The 14,380-nt window shown below is 43.7% G+C and overlaps 1 protein-coding gene across 7 annotated transcripts in view; it reads right to left on the bottom strand.

Annotated features, from left to right (window-relative positions):
- Nucleotides 1-13,372, bottom strand: part of NAP1L1 (nucleosome assembly protein 1 like 1) — a 53,632-nt gene extending 40,260 nt beyond the window's left edge. For 2 of the 7 annotated variants that reach the window (XM_030548691.1, XM_030548693.1), the window contains exon 1: nt 13,242-13,371. Coding sequence is in view for 1 of the 7 variants with exons in the window: in XM_030548694.1 (XP_030404554.1) it covers nt 3,940-3,958 (19 nt within the window). In the remaining 6 variants the exon portion in view is untranslated. Of the gene's footprint in view, nt 1-3,939; nt 3,982-5,302; nt 5,418-13,241 lie in introns of those variants that run through there. The other 5 variants (XM_030548692.1, XM_030548697.1, XM_030548695.1 and 2 more) reach the window with 5 other exon arrangements.
- Between the last annotated feature and the right edge of the window lie 1,008 nt (nt 13,373-14,380).

Here is a 14,380-nt window from a genome sequence, read left to right as displayed (position 1 = left end):
GAAAAGTGTACATGAAGATGAAATTAAGGTTCAGAGTAGATATCAGTAACTTAAGGGTAAAATGTTACAGGGATGCTGTAATTAACCCAAAACCAAACATTACAAACCCAGGAAATTCAGAGCTAAGGTTACACTTAAACAAAACCCAAACATGTTAAGGTTATGGAAATATAATTGGGACTCTCAATCAAATTTCACTTTACCTTATAACACCATACAGTACCTGTACAATTACAAACAAGGTATATGTGTGTTGTGTTTTAGATCTCTTCTGCCTCCTCTCCCCCTTAGCCATGATGTTAAGGAGGGAAACAACAGCTAAGTCCTCTGCTCATTACAAGTTGGGAACTTAGGACACGTACATTCATTATAAGAGCTACTTAATTTGCAAGTGATCCTAGTATTCCTGGTTATCATCTTGCCAAAGAATTTCATTTGTGAAGCTGGCAGCATAAACGTCAATGAAAAAAATTAAAGAGGTTTCAAGCTTAGCAATAATTGTTTGAACAAGTTACTTGAAAATGCTATTTTGAATGGAAATCTACTGTAAAAAGTTCTGACATTCCAAGTAGCCCTCTTGTGGATTTCTGCACTGTGCTCCCCTCAATGGCTGGGCTGCTTTGATCAGTATAGTCTTCATATTGTTCACTCACTAAATATGATTGGTGAAACATCCAGTAAAGTTTAAACAGTGCACTTTACTTAGTACAGATTTGTGGCAGCTCAGTAGTGGTTCGAGCTATGAGGGATGTATATTAATGACCACTAAAACAATTATACTGACCTCTCCACAGCAATTAAGGGAACCCATGGCAATTGTTACTGGGTAGGATGAGTTTCCACTACACAGCAGCAGTGGGCAAAGTAGAAGACATAGTAGACTTGATTACCCTGAAACACAGGGGTATGTATGTAATCCAATTGTTTACTGGATAAAAAGGCCTACTCAGAAGATGGAAACACAAAGTGTTTCTTACCTTGAGGTGCTTGTGGTCATAGCCATGCAACACCCACCTACCACTAGCATGGGAAGTGGGTATCAAGAAAAGGGTTTGAAGCATTACCTTGCACATCCTCTTGTCACATGTTCTACAAATCTAGTTCAATAGCTCTCATTCATGAATGCCAACAGGCACTTAATATATCCTAAAATATACGTCATTGAAGAACAATTTCCATCTCCACTTATTCACAGATTCTAGGACTGGAAGGGACTTCGAGTGGTCATTGAGTCCAGTCCCCTGCCCTCGTGGCAGGACCATATTCTGTCCAGACCATCCCTGACCGACATTTATCTAACCTACTCTTAAATATCTCCAGAAATGGAGATTCCACAACCTCCCTAGGCAATTTATTCCAGCATTTAACCACCCTGACAGTTAGGAACTTTTTCCTAATGTCCAACCTAAACATCCCTTGCTGCAGTTTAAGACCGTTGCTTCTTGTTCTATCCTTAGAGGCTAAGGTGAACAAGTTTTCTCCCTCCTCCTTATAACACCCTTTTAGATACCTGAAAACTGCTATCATGTCCCCTCTCAGTCTTCTTTTTTCCCAAACTAGACAAACCCAATTCTTTCAGCCTTCCTTCATAGGTCATGTTCTCAAGACCTTTAATTCTTGTTGCTCTTCTCTGGACCCTCTCCAGTTTCTCCACATCTTTCTTGAAATGCGGTGCCCAGAACTGGACACAATACTCCAGTTGAGGCCTAACCAGAGCAGAGTAAAGCGGAAGAATGACTTCTCGTGTCTTGCTCACAACACACCCATTAATGCATCCCAGAATCACGTTTGCTTTCTTTGCAACAGCATCACACTGTTGACTCATGTTTAGCTTGTGGTCCACTATAACCCCTAGATCCCTTTCCGCCGTACTCCTTCCTAGATAGTCTCTTCCCATTTTGTATGTGTGAAATGGATTCTTCCTTCCTAAGTGGAGCACTCTCTGCATTTGTCTTTGTTAAACTTCATCCTGTTTACCTCAGACCATTTCTCCAATTTGTCCAGATCATTTTGAATTATGATCCTGTTCTCCAAAGCAGTTGCAATCCCTCCCAGTTTGGTATCATCTGCAGACTTAAAAAGTGTACTTTCTATTCCAATATCTAAGTTGTTGAAGATATTGAACAGAGCTGGTCCCAAAACAGATCCCTATGGAACTCCACTTGTTATACCTTTCCAGCAGGATTGGGAACCATTAATAACTACTCTGAGTACAGTTATCCAACCAGTTATGCATCCACCTTATACTAGCCCCATCTAAGTTGTATTTGCCTAGTTTATTGATAAGAATATCATGCAAGACCGTATCAAATGCCTTACTAAAGTCTAGGTATACCACATCCACCGTTTCTCCCTTATCCACAAGACTCGTTATCCTATCAAAGAAAGTTGTCAGATTCTTTACAAATCCATGCTGGTTATTCCCTATCACCTTACCACCTTCCAAGTGTTTGCAGATGATTTCCTTAATTACTTGCTCCATTATCTTCCCTGGCACAGAAGTTAAACTAACTGGTCTTTATTTCCCTTTTCATAGATAGGCACTATATTTGCCCTTTCCAGTCTTCTGGAATCTCTCCTGTCTCCCATGATTTTCCAAAGATAATAGCTAGAGGCTCAGATATCTCCACTTGTTCTACCTCCTCTCCCAAATATGTAACTGACCTTCAGAGTAGACAAGTGAATGTGACATTCAGCTAGTGGTTACATTTCCCATGAATTATATTGTTAACAAAGGCTACAGAAATTTTTGAAAAATTCCATTGATTCAGGCACATTAAGGTATAGAGACAGTGGCAGATAATGTTTAACTTGTAAGACAAATAAGGCTGACTGGAAGAGTTAGTTTAAATTTGCTACAGTCAAACCAAGAACAAAGGACTATAAAGAGAAATTTAAGGACAGGAAGTTTGGAATAGGTAGTTATACTTCACACAACATAAGGTTCACTTACAGCAGCACGTATAGCAGACACTATAGGCCCAGCTAGCATGGGTACAAACAGCAGTGTAGATAGTGAGTAGACTGCCTATGTCTGAACCCCCAGGGTATATACTCTCTACATGCCCAAACATTGGCTCCCAAATCTGCACTGCTGTTTTTAGCAGTGCAGGGTTCCACTGCTAATGTCTCTCCCTGCTGCAGTGAAAGGCTCCAGCAGTAGGAAGGCAGCAGAGTGAAAGGCTGCCAGAACTTTTCTCCACTGCATTCCCACTATTGGAGGTGCATACTGCAGCATGTAGCTATACACAGTGACAAACATGGATGCAGCTTGGGGCATGGGTCACTTGCTGGTGGCTTCTCTGCAGCTTGAGGTCTTCAAACCAAAATTTGAAGACTTCAATAACTCGGACATAGCTTAGGGGTTTGTTATAGAAGTGGATGGGTAGGGTTCTGTGGCCTGCTTTGTGCAGGAGGTCAGACTAGGGTCAGAAGGGACCAATATGATCATCTAAAGTCTATGAGCTTGCCTTCGCTGCAGCTATATGTATAACCCTCTACTCCACATCTTGCCATAGATGTAGAAATAGCCATATAGTCAAACCTGTGGAATCCACTTGCACATGAGATCACCAAGACACCACAGATTCTTGTAGTTACAAGACGGCATAAGTTTATGAAATATGCATCTAAACCTCATGACAGTGTGAATAATCTGATGATGATCAGGAAAAACCACCACATCCCGTATATAGCACTACTCAACTGGCAGCTGAATTATTGGGTAAAGTGCTGCATTCAGATGCAACAAGCACTTGCTAGTACTGGCATCAAGATATCAGAATATCAAAAAGAAAAAAAAATAAGTAGCTGTAGTCTGATAAGGTACATTAAAATAGTACTACTGAGGAACTGAAACTCAGACCTGTTTCCCCTTCATGTTGACATTTTCCTCCTAAATAATTAGCACAAGATAGTCAAAGGTGCTGGTGTACTCACAGTTTCCACTGAAATCCATGGGAGTTGCAGATGTTCATACCTCTGAAAATCAAACCATGTTTCCAACAAATCCAGTTAATGATTCAAGGCTGAAACCACCACAAGCATCTATTCCTCATTTTAACCTTTTCACTAGTGCCCGAAAGATTCTGCCCAGTACCAATGTTATGGGACTGGAGACTAAGGCCTTGCCTACACTGCCACTTTACAGCGCTACAACTTTCTCGCTCAGGGGTGTGAAAAAACACCCCCTGGAGTGCTGCAAGTTTCAGTGTTGTAAAGTGGCAGTGAAGACAGTGCACCAGTGCTGGGAGCCACAGTTCTGTAGCAAGTGGAGGACTTCATGGCTGAGGAATAAGATAATACAAGTAACTGACAGGTTTTGAGTTGGTCTAATGTTTTGTTGTACTGATTGTGTCTAAACTATAGAATTTTACCAAAAATACCCCCATAAAATTGGTGGAGGCCTTACTTTAGGCATGAAGGCTATTGTGACCTCTAGCATTTTTACCATCATATTTGCCACCACTGTCTTGCCCATACTCAGGGCTCCCAATAGTGGTACAAAGACAAACAGGAACGTTCTGTAAAACATTTAATTTTTTAGACAGGGCTGAGATAATGAAGTTTTCTAATGGTGTATTACCCACCTTTTGCATCTTCTCTGTGTGGTACAACTGAAGTGTTTCAAAGTCTTTTGTAAGTGGCTCCTATTCCAGTGAGACAAATGTTCAAGCTACTGTGATCTGCCATAATGTACTTGGAGATTCTCCTCCAGAAAACAAGCATCCTTCAGAAGTCTACTAGTATTTGTGATTATAAAATAGGTGTTATGAAAGAAAGCAACTGATTAAATGACAGTCGATGCTCTTGGTGTTAAGTTACATGTAGTAATGTTGCCTGTAGTTATGTTACATTTCCCACTATAGGATTCTGTTTTCAGTTGCTTATAACTTTGGCTCAAATTTTGTACGCTAAGTGTCTGCTTCAGGAAGAGTATCTTGAAAAGCGTGTTGAAATGGCTGAACCATTTCCCAAAGCAAAGTAGGGAAAAATACTGTTTTCTCATGTTAAAAAGATGAGCAGTTTTGTTCAGAAGCTGTTCACCTCCATACTTTGGAGCAGGGCGTGAAATTTCGCAAGAGGCTTGCTGTGGTAGGGGTATCCCTTTTTTTATTCCCATTGAAAAACCACCCAAATTTGGTCAAATGATAAGCCTCTGAAAAATCTCAGTTCATACATGCTCATTAGACTAGTTAAAGTTTGGTGGCTAAATTCTCTGAATAAGCACTGAACATGCTCTATCCTCTTGCATCTACATGCACAAGTGTCATCCACACAGAGTGATGCAGCATTCTTTAACCTGGATTGCAGAAGTTGAACACAAGTTCTCTGCAATTGCTCCTTCAAGTTTCCAGGAGCTGCAGGAACTGAGTAGTGACAGTCTCTTCCCCTCAATTGTCTCATTGCTGGCTCCCAGGCAATTTGGAAGACAAGGGAAGCTGCCTGACTTCAATGTAGGGAGGCGAGAACAAGGGGTGTGGGGGAGTAAGGGGAGGGGAAATCAGGGTAAAGGAAAGGACACATATGCTGGTGGTTGGGGATGAGAGCAGAACAGGCTGGGTAGATGGGCAGAAAGATCTAGCCATTAGATCATTCCACTACAGAACCTGGAAAGAACCAGTTACTCCAGAGTCTCAGGATTCCTTTGCTGTCCAGCAAATAGCTATGAAACACACAGGCAAAGCATCTCCATCCCTCTCTAGTGGCAAGTTCACAGAGAAGTTAACAGGCTTCTGTTGCGATCAGTTACTCCATTAGCTTAAGGGATAGAAGACTTTGCTGGGGATCTGTAGATGACAGCCCTGTGGATGACCCATGATGGGAGGTCAGTATGGTTCTGCATGATGACTTTTTAAACTTGTAAGCATTTAAAAATCTTAATATAGCAAACTACATTAAAGCACACAGGCTAGAAAATGTCAGAATTAATTACCTGTGACACTTTAATTTGGCCCCTTGTGTGTATGCAGTATCACAGTCTTAGTTACATCATGATTACACACACTTTTTTCCATGACACTCACTGCCTTCTGCATGCAGGCTGGACTATGTTCTTGGGCTGAATCAGGGTTGTATAGTGAATGAGGCTGTTGTCTGTAGGACCTGTACTTTAGGTGCTTCAGAAGTTGGAAAAAAGTGCATGACGAATGAGATGGCCAACTGTAAGAAGGGCAAACATGTTCACATGTACCCTCCCTCCCCTGAATACCCAGCTTGAGTCACTTGGGGGCTGATTTGCAGAAGTACTAAGAGCTGCAGCCAAAGGTCAGTGGGAGCTTTGCTCCAAATATATAGAGTGCTATACAGTTCTAGGTACTCTTAAAAAAAACAACACAACAGACCCTTGGCATCTCAAACTGAGCACCCCAAACTAGTTGTGATTTCTGACAGTCGTAGCTTTTATCTCTGTCAGTTCCCCACATGTGGAACTGGGATAACACCACTTCACATCCAGGGCTGCTGTGAAGATAAAAGCATTAATGTTTGTAAAGAACCAAGATACTAGGATGAGTACCATAAAGCCCATGAGCCGATTAATAATTTTTTATTTAATGCAAGATTTGAATGGTGTACAGTAACAGGATGGGGACACATTGAATGATGAGGGCAAAAACAAATATTAATGGGTAGCTGCCAATTCACTGAGCACTGTTCAGCATGTGCACTGAATGAGCTTTAAAAGTTCTACGGAAAAGCAATATGTGATTGTGCAGTTAAAGACTATCAAATAAACATGCCCAAGGGAGCTACATGGGCACCCCCAACTCTGGCATTTCCCTTACTTATGAGTGTTTGACTTTGCAACCTTAATATTGTCAATGTGCTTTTTTGGATGTAATATGATCTAACTAGCATTCTCAAATCAGGATATTTATGGAAAAGGGAGAAATAGTAATAAGCTTTGAAAACAAAAACCTCAAAACACTAGGCAGCGAATGGGTTTTAGCAACTATGGATTATGAATGAGGCTACAGATGATTCAAAATCCCATTATGGCTAGTTCCTCAGATATTTTTGCTCACATCCCCATGCACTAGTGCTTAAGGATTTAGTTTGTGAATTAGGGCTCTTTATTGCCATTTGTTAAATCAGTGAGCACTAAGTGTTATTTGGGGCATGAAAACTGAAGCTAATAGAGGCAACATAGGGTGGGAGAGGGAAAATCTGGAAAAGCATTGGAATCTTTCCCAAGTCTTCAATTATATTCCACACTTAGTTTGTTGTTATACTAGAACTGTTTTTCATAATGGAAGGATGTGTGCTATAATGACCTTAGAATCTCTTAAAACTTTAAGCAAATGAGCCATACTCTGTAAAAAAGCTGGAATGTGGCCATCATTAGTAGATTAGTGGTGTGCTTTTTACTCTACAGTAGGCCTCCTCACTTGACATTTACAATTAATATGTGCATGCTTTTGTTGTGGCTTATTGCTATAGTGGCTTTTCCAAGCCACAGTAACTGAAACTTACAACAGTTCAAGACTGCTGCTGGCTGCCCTCTCTGATTCTATAAACAGTGAATTGGTGGCTGAAAACAGGAGAGTTTTCTTTTTAAAATCAGATTTACAGTTTATTGTTGAAAGACTGGTTTCCATGGGAACAGGAATGAACTGCAGCCAGCAGTAGAAGAGTTAGCTACTAGGCTTCAGGCTTGGAGCTGCCGAGTTTTCTGCCTTGTTAGACATTAGGTTTCAAAAGACTTCTTCAAAGTACTTAATTTTGAAGCACTTTTCAACATTTTAAGAGACTTTTAAAAAGCTTTATTCAGGTACAGCTGTTAAAAATATACTTAATGTAAGCTAGTGGAAGAAAAGCCACCTTCATGTTGCACAATGCTCCAAAGCAGTGGTGGGCAACCTGCTACCTGTGGGCCGCATGCAGCCCATCAGGGTAATCCACTGGCAGGCCAAAAGACAGGTTGTTTACATCGAGCATCCACAGGCATGGCCCTCTGCAGCTCCCAGTGGCCGCAGTTTGCCATTCCCGGCTGAAGGGAGCTGCAGGAAACAGTGGCTGGCTCACATTGCTTTCCGCAGCTCCCATTAGCCGGGAACCACGGCCACACCTGCAGACAGTCAGTCAATGTACACAAATGGTCTCATGGCCTGCCAGCAGATTATCCTGGCCACAGGTTGCCCACCACTGCTCCAAAGGCTTGCAGATATCGGTGTAATTGTCAACCATGTCATGTCTGAGTGCAATTGATCTCAACAGCCAGCTGACATTATCCTTTCCTTTAGGTGATTTTGTAATGTGTACAAGTTGATCTTGTCAGATAAGATATTAAACTGACCCTTGCTGCCCTTAATTGTTTTGCCAAATTGCTACACTGCATGTATCCCTTTCTGGCATTTCTGCCAACTCCCGGATAACTCCTCTGCAGAATTGGGCATGGAGAATAAAAAATACATTGAAGTCTTTGGATGAATACTTCATAGGTTGTGGTTTTTTTCTTCATACATGATGCAACTAGCCCACACAACATCCTCTCACGATAGGCATTATTGCCTTTTTACTGATGGTGAAATGGAGAAACTGAGGCAGTCTGTTAAACATTAATTCCAGATTTAAGTCCCTGATTCTTCGTTCTAGTTTTAGAACACAAGATTGTACTTCTCTATCAACACAGAAGTAAAGCTTGTGCGGTATAGCAAGTATTAGTAGCGTGTGGCCTGTATTCTAGGTCCCTACATTCTAGTTACCCCACTTTTAAAACCAGTTCAGAGAGTCTGAATAACAGAATAAAAGGGTAGAATTAATTGACTGGTCATAGTTTTAAACTAGTTCTGTAGTACGTTTCCTTACTCACTTCACTAGAATCTGGGATCCTATTCTATGTTCCCAGCAAGAGTAACTTACAAGCACTCAGGGAAGGTCTACACTTAAAATGCTGCATCACCATAGATGCAGCGCTTAAGTGAAGACCTTCCTGTGCTGACAGAAGAGTTTCTACCATCGGCGTAGTTAATCCACCTCTGCAGTAGGTGGTAGCAGGTCGCCTGCCGACATAGCCCATGTAGACAACACTTGGTCGTTATAACATCGTTCAGCAGTGTAGATTTCTCACACCCCTGAGTGACGCAGTTACACTGATGTAAGTCTGTCAGGTAAACATCACAGTGCTACAAACTAGCAGAGGGGTTGCTGAGTGCTTGTTGACTAAATTGTTTACTATCCGATAGAAACATGCAAGAGAATCTTTATGTTGGGGGGGGGGGGAAGAGAAATCAAACCCTTTTGTTAGAACTAGCCCAGGATTTGCTCAGAAGGCTTTTGTACAAGCCCATGTAGATATTTGTCCTTTATTAATCTGAGCAGTTCTTGTTTATCCTTAATAGTAGGAGCTGAAATTGAGGCTCCATGAGTTCCTAAATGATAGTTTGCTTGTAGAGAATTTGAGAGCTGAAGTCTAAGGAAAGTTACTGCTGTCTTAGGCCACGTCCAGACTAGGGTATTAAAATCGATTTTAGATACGCAACTTCAGCTACGTGAATAACGTAGCTGAAGTCGAATTTCTAAAATCGAGGTACTCACCCGTCCAGACGGCATGGCATCGATGTCCGCGGCTCTCCATGTCGATTCCGGAACTCCGTTCGGGTTGATGGAGTTCCGGAATCGATGTAAGCGCGCTCAGGGATCGATACATCGCGCCCAGACTAGGCGCGATATATTGATCCCCGAGCAATCGATTTTAACCCGCCGATGCCGCGAGTTAGTCTGGACATGGGCTTAGGGTATATCTTCACTAGCAACGTTAAAGTGCTACCAGCCTGTGTAGTTGCGGCACCAGCAATGGAAGAGAGCTCCCAAGTTCCCACTTTTAATGTGATACTTGCTAGGTGAATGGGCAAAACAATGGCAGGTGAAACTCAATGCTTTGAACTGTTCACACACTTGAACAAACTGTAAATAGTGCTGGCCAGGAAAAAAAAAAAATCTTCAAAGAAAAATTCACATCTGAAAGTGGTTTTTTTTGGTTTTTTTTTTGGAGCGGGGGAGGAGGCTGAACTGGGACAAACCACCAAAAACATGAAAAAGTTAACAGGAAGGGTTTAAGAACAAAAATTCTGTTTTGGTTCTCTCAAGCCATATTTTTTTTGTTTCCTGGTGCCCCCCAAGGCAGCTTGGGTCAATTCTAACAAATGATGTTGCTGCAAAGTTTCTAGTATATCATAAAATTCAGAAATATTCCTGCAAATTTAAGGTCCAGCCTTGCTATAGAGTACATGAGGCCTGAGCTTTATCATTACATGCCCACTTTGCACTAATTTTATTGCATCTACAAAATCTGTTAAATGCATACAAGAAATCTTCAACAGGCTACCCACATTGTGTTTTTAAATCCAATTAAGTCAGTCAGTCAGAAGCTAAAATGTAGATGTCTACAAGCACTTTTTGTAAAACTTCTATACGTGTGTTGACTGGACTAAATATAAAGAACATTTGCATATAAAAGCTAGATGTGGTTTAGGTGGAATTATGCTTCTGCAGGCCAAGGTCAGTTAGTGGAATTAACAATTTATTTTTAATTAACCAACTTTAGTTATACACCACTTTTGAATGCAAAAAGTCCCAAAAGCAATTTACAAACAAATCTACAAAAAATGTACTATCAACCAACACTTTTGGAGTGAAACAGCTGTTGTAAGATCTGTAGATTTGCTCTGCAGTTTTAGGACAGATGGAAAGTAGTTACAAGGCATTTACCCAAACTAGAAAGTGACCAGACAACAAGTTCAGTAGCCTACTCTTGAAAGCCAAGGGCTCTAACCACAAGCAATTAGGAATCAGCTTTCACATTTCATCTGGTGGCATCTTAAAACCTAGTGACAGGCTGAACTTCTGGTTCAGTATTTAATTTAGAGGCGAGAATGCCACCCATTTTGTGGATTAAGTCAGATTTTGTACTTCCCACAGAATAATGAACATATTTAAAATATAACAAATGTCACCACTTTCTGCAGCATCCAGCTGTTCCTTAAGTTCTCCAAGTTCCCCATAAAAGTAATGGCCAGGCTTAGAACTGTTCTGTCTCAAATTAAACATGTGCACATCCCAAAGTCCTATGACCACAGACCACAAAATCAGTTGGTGCTCAAACATGGTACCAGCAAAGACAAACAGCTGAACATTTCTAAAACATCCACTGGGCCGTGGAGTGATTAACCGTAGATAGACGCTGTGTCTTGCATCCCTTAGGATAATGCAAACTAAACAGACACTCAACCACTCCAAAAGTTGTTTTTATTGCTTTGACAGCTACTTCGTTTGACACTTCTCTGATAATGAATAAGTTTATTTCATGTGGTTGCTTTGTATTTTGGAAGTTCAGAAATTGGACAACCTTCTACCAATGTCATTGACTTGCAGAAATTCAATTTAGTATAATATGGTGACATTCTCAGGAATGCGGTCTCTGCCTAGAATAACCAAGTCTCATAACAAGAAAAAAGTGCTGCGGGGAAGCTTTGCAACATACCTGCACAATGCCTAATTCTGCTTAATGTCATCAGTTCCCATAAGTGAACATCTTTACAAGTTTGTGTAAATGACAGATTAAAACAAGAATTTTCTAAATTTATGAGGGACTGAAAACAAATAAGTCTGTTATTTCAATTTAAGTTCACTAGAATTCTGGTAAGAGCTTGAAAAGTTTACCAGACACAAAATACACTCACAGGGCAAGGCCCTGGTAAGAAACCTAGCATCCCAACCTGCTAGGAGTGCTCCCATACACTTTCCAAAGCCTCTAAACTGCTCTCAAGGGAAGAGTCTTCACTTCTCTCTCTCCCTCCAGAGCCTTATGCCTGATGTGAGGAGGAGCAGAAGAATTCACTGGTACTCTTCTGGCACTACTCCAGTCTCCTGGTCTTTGGATTCCTCTTCCCCTGTGAGTATCTCAGAGTCTACCTCTGCTGTTGCTGGTCTTAACTTTTCCCAAGGAACTACAGCATGCTGTACACGAGTCTTCCACCAAGTTCCAAACAGCAGCAAGGAATCTAACAAATCTTATGAACTGCACTCTGCTACTGCTGTAGAGGCACTGAATGTCTGGCTACAAACTAAGTAAACATCAGCATATTGATTACCCTTTGTTCACTTTTGGAGAGTTATTTTACCAACCAAATAGAGACAGAATGTTTTTTATTAAACTATTTTATGTAGCTATTCATGTTGTAAGTGTCTTCCCTGGCTTCTTGGGGCAAGTGGATTTTTTGAAGTCTAAATTCTGGTATTACTAGTAATATTATGCAACTGATAACAATATAAAAACAACCCCTCAGCACTGCTTGAAACTTACTCCAGGTGGTGGAGGTTACTAATAGGACAAGTTTTCTTTTTGACAAGCGAAGCTACCACTCATCATCACTTACAGTCACTAATGGTACTTTAACCCCGACCTTTACACGGAATTGTGAGTAAGCACCAAGAACGAAGCCCAGAGGGGACTAGCATGCTGCTCTCAACTCACTAGATACCATGCACCGGTGGAAGCTAGGAACTGAGCGGAGACAAGGCTGGGAGCACAAACGATTCATCGCCAGGCTCTGAATCTCTGGGCCCCCCTGTCAGTAACAAGTTGCGCAGCACATTAGCTTCCACGCTCGCCGGAGAGAGAGCAAAGAGCCAGAGCTAGCACAAGGCATTCTTCTCTACCCTCCCCAGACGCATCTCCTCCCCACGCTCTACCCACAAGAACCACCCCCCCCCGCCACAGCCACCGACCCCACATACAGCCCCCCTCTCGCCCAATCCGCCTCAGCACAGCCTCCCCTATTCACCCCCAACACGCACCCCGACTCTCCTCCCCCCACACACACCAGCATCGGGCGGGACAGCGCCCCTGGGAAAGTCGGGGGCAGCCCAGTCCCCACGTGCTACTACCGGGCAAACCGACCTCTCCCCGCCCCGCCCCGCCGCCAGCCCCCCCCCAGCGCGGCCTAGTGCGACCCCAGCGGCCATGGCGGCCCCGGGGGAGGCGACTGACCGGCGCTACTCCCCTGGGAGGAGCAGAAAGACCCCGCAGAAGGGGAGGGGCCCCGCTCCGCGCAGACACCGGGACAACCAACTCCGTCCGGCCCGGCCCAGTCCCAGCCCACCCCCGCCTGCCGACCCCGGAACAGGGGCCCGGCCAGGCCGAGGGACGCCTTCCCCGAGAGCTGAGCGAACCCCCAACCGCCCAGAGCCAGGCCCCCTCATTCCGCAACGGCCCCTGCCAGCCGCTCCCCCCTCAGTACCTGCGCCGGACCGGGGCTCGCAGTGACTCAGGAACGACGAGGAGGTGCCGCGCGGCTGGCGGTAAAAAGACCCAAGCTCCCGCCGCTCGCGCTCATATAGAAATAACGTCACCACGTAACCCCCTCCTCCCCACGCGCCCCTGTCCCCAGGCAACGCGCGCGCGCCGGGCTGAGCGCCTGGGCGGGAGCTGTCCGGCATCAGCCCCGCCCCCATGAGTCGGAGAACTGGGCTCGCGGGGGGTGTAGAGCCAGGGGCCGCTAGGCCGAAACATGACAAACAGCTCGGCCCCAGGCGGCCTCACGACATACAGCATGAACACACAGCCTTCAGCCAGCCCCACCTGAGATTTCACACACACAGCCCCAGGCCCCACTTGAGATCCCACGCACACAACATGAATAATACAGCCAGCCTCAGGCTTTATCTGAGCGCGCGCGCTCACACACACACTCTCTCTCTCTTTCTCTCTCTCTCTCACACACACACACACACACTCTCTCTCTCTCTCTCTCTCTCTCTCTCTCCCCCAGGCCCCATGTGTGATCTCTCTCACACATACTGTTAACACTAACAGCCATCAGCCCCCAAGCATGATCTCACACACCCAGCATGAACACATACAGCTACCGCACCAAACCCCAAGTGTGATCATACATGTATGCACACCTACTGAGGAAGCCTGAGCACAATACACAAACATCCCCTACAGGCTGAAGCATGACACCTGCACTCCCCGGGCCAAAACACAACATACACATACCCCATGGGCTGAAGGGTGACACACACAAACACATCCAACCCTCTCCCCCCTTTGCCAAAATGTAACACTTGCACCCTGAGATCTCAGGCAGGGACTCATCTCTTCTCCTGGCCAGCCACACCAGGTCCACTTCACCAGTCTACTAGGCCTGACAGACCCACACCAAATTAGGCTAGTTGTTACAGTTGTTAAAATGAGTCTCAGTGCCATGGTATTCAATGGAAATCTTTCAATAAATTGTATTGCTCTTCCTGCATGCATTGTGTAATAGGCAGTTCGTTTAAGCCACCCTAGCAGCACCTTGTACCAAAACAGATCAAACTCACCTGCATCAAAGTATGGAAACCATATTCACATGGGCTATACCCGCAGGAAAAC

The sequence above is a fragment of the Gopherus evgoodei genome, chromosome 1 (genome assembly GCF_007399415.2).
Source record: "Gopherus evgoodei ecotype Sinaloan lineage chromosome 1, rGopEvg1_v1.p, whole genome shotgun sequence".
Lineage (NCBI taxonomy): Eukaryota > Metazoa > Chordata > Testudines > Testudinidae > Gopherus > Gopherus evgoodei.
Note: the sequence above shows the minus strand (reverse complement) of the source record. Positions and strands in the feature narration are given on the sequence as shown.